General features: G+C 48.1%; 1 protein-coding gene across 1 annotated transcript in view; it reads left to right on the forward strand.

Annotated features, from left to right (window-relative positions):
• Positions 1–912, forward strand: part of LOC119591715 (carbohydrate sulfotransferase 11-like) — a 2,114-nt gene extending 1,202 nt beyond the window's left edge. Inside the window, exons 3-4 of the mRNA XM_037940462.1 lie at positions 199–370; positions 412–912. Coding sequence (XP_037796390.1) covers positions 199–370; positions 412–846 — 607 coding nt within the window. The 3' untranslated portion in view covers positions 847–912. The remainder of the gene's footprint in view (positions 1–198; positions 371–411) is intronic.
• The last annotated feature ends 261 nt before the right edge of the window (positions 913–1,173 follow it).

A 1,173-nucleotide genomic window follows, 5' to 3' on the forward strand; every position in this document is an offset into this window, starting at 1 on the left:
ACCCAGTATGTTGTTTTGGTTTTCTGTGTGTAGGTATGGTGATGAAAAAAGTGCGATTCATAATTGGATTATCCTGTTGCTTAGCTCTTCCTCTGTCTCTCCCTATTCCCATTCTCGCTTCTGCTTTTGTTCTTGTTTTCTCGCACGCCCGCTGTCTTGTCACGGCGCCGAGAGTAACAGCGCCCCCCTTCCCGCCAGGCCCGTCCACCCCGACCAAGTGAACACGACCGTGCAGCCGTCCCTCAAGTTCCTCTTCGTCCGGCATCCGCTCGAGCGCGTCGTCTCCGCCTACAGGAACAAGCTCGAGGACTCTTATGCATCCAGCGACGGCGAGTACTTCTACAGGACCTACAGCAGGAGCATCGGCAGAGTTCGACAGAGGAAGAAGTTCAAGGACCTTCCTCACGCGGACACGACGACAACCCAGGTGACGGCGAGGACTACCGGAGGGAGCCGACGTTCGAGGAGTTCGTCGACTACCTCATCAACACGGAGGTGGTGGACTACGACGAGCACTGGAAGCCCATGTGGCTGCAGTGCCACGTGTGCGACCTCGAGTACGACTACATCATCAAATACGAGGCCTTTCAGGAGGAGAGCGAGTACTTCATGCACCTCCTGAAGGAGAGGAAACACCTGCCCGAAAGCTTTGCCATCCGCTGGGAGAACAAGGGCGGCACCGACAGGGACGCGACGCTCGAGTACCTGAGCAGGATTAGCGAGCACAAACTTTGGCTGCTGTACGCGAAATATCAACAGGATTTCAACTTTTTCGGTTACACGATGGAGGGCTACACCAAATCGATCCCTCCTGAACTTTCCATTCACACGAACAATTTGCATTAGATAGCAGCGTGACCTTCAAAACTGTATTTATTTTCGAATTCTAAGAATAAACAGGTATTTATAAAGGCTTTTGATTTTTTCGTTCCTTGGTCATAGCGCTGGAACATATTCCCATATCTTTGTATATCTGACGTGGTTGATTTATTCCCATAAATAGGCCTGTTACTACTATCACTACCATTACAATTATTTACGTTACTAATGTCTTTAGAATCTTACACCGAATGATACTCATAATAACAGTAATTATGTAGTGCAGTATAGCGTAATTAGCGTATCATTAAACATGCATCATTGTACTTTACATATCACAATTAATTATTTCTA

This window comes from Penaeus monodon, chromosome 29 (genome assembly GCF_015228065.2).
Source record: "Penaeus monodon isolate SGIC_2016 chromosome 29, NSTDA_Pmon_1, whole genome shotgun sequence".
Lineage (NCBI taxonomy): Eukaryota > Metazoa > Arthropoda > Malacostraca > Decapoda > Penaeidae > Penaeus > Penaeus monodon.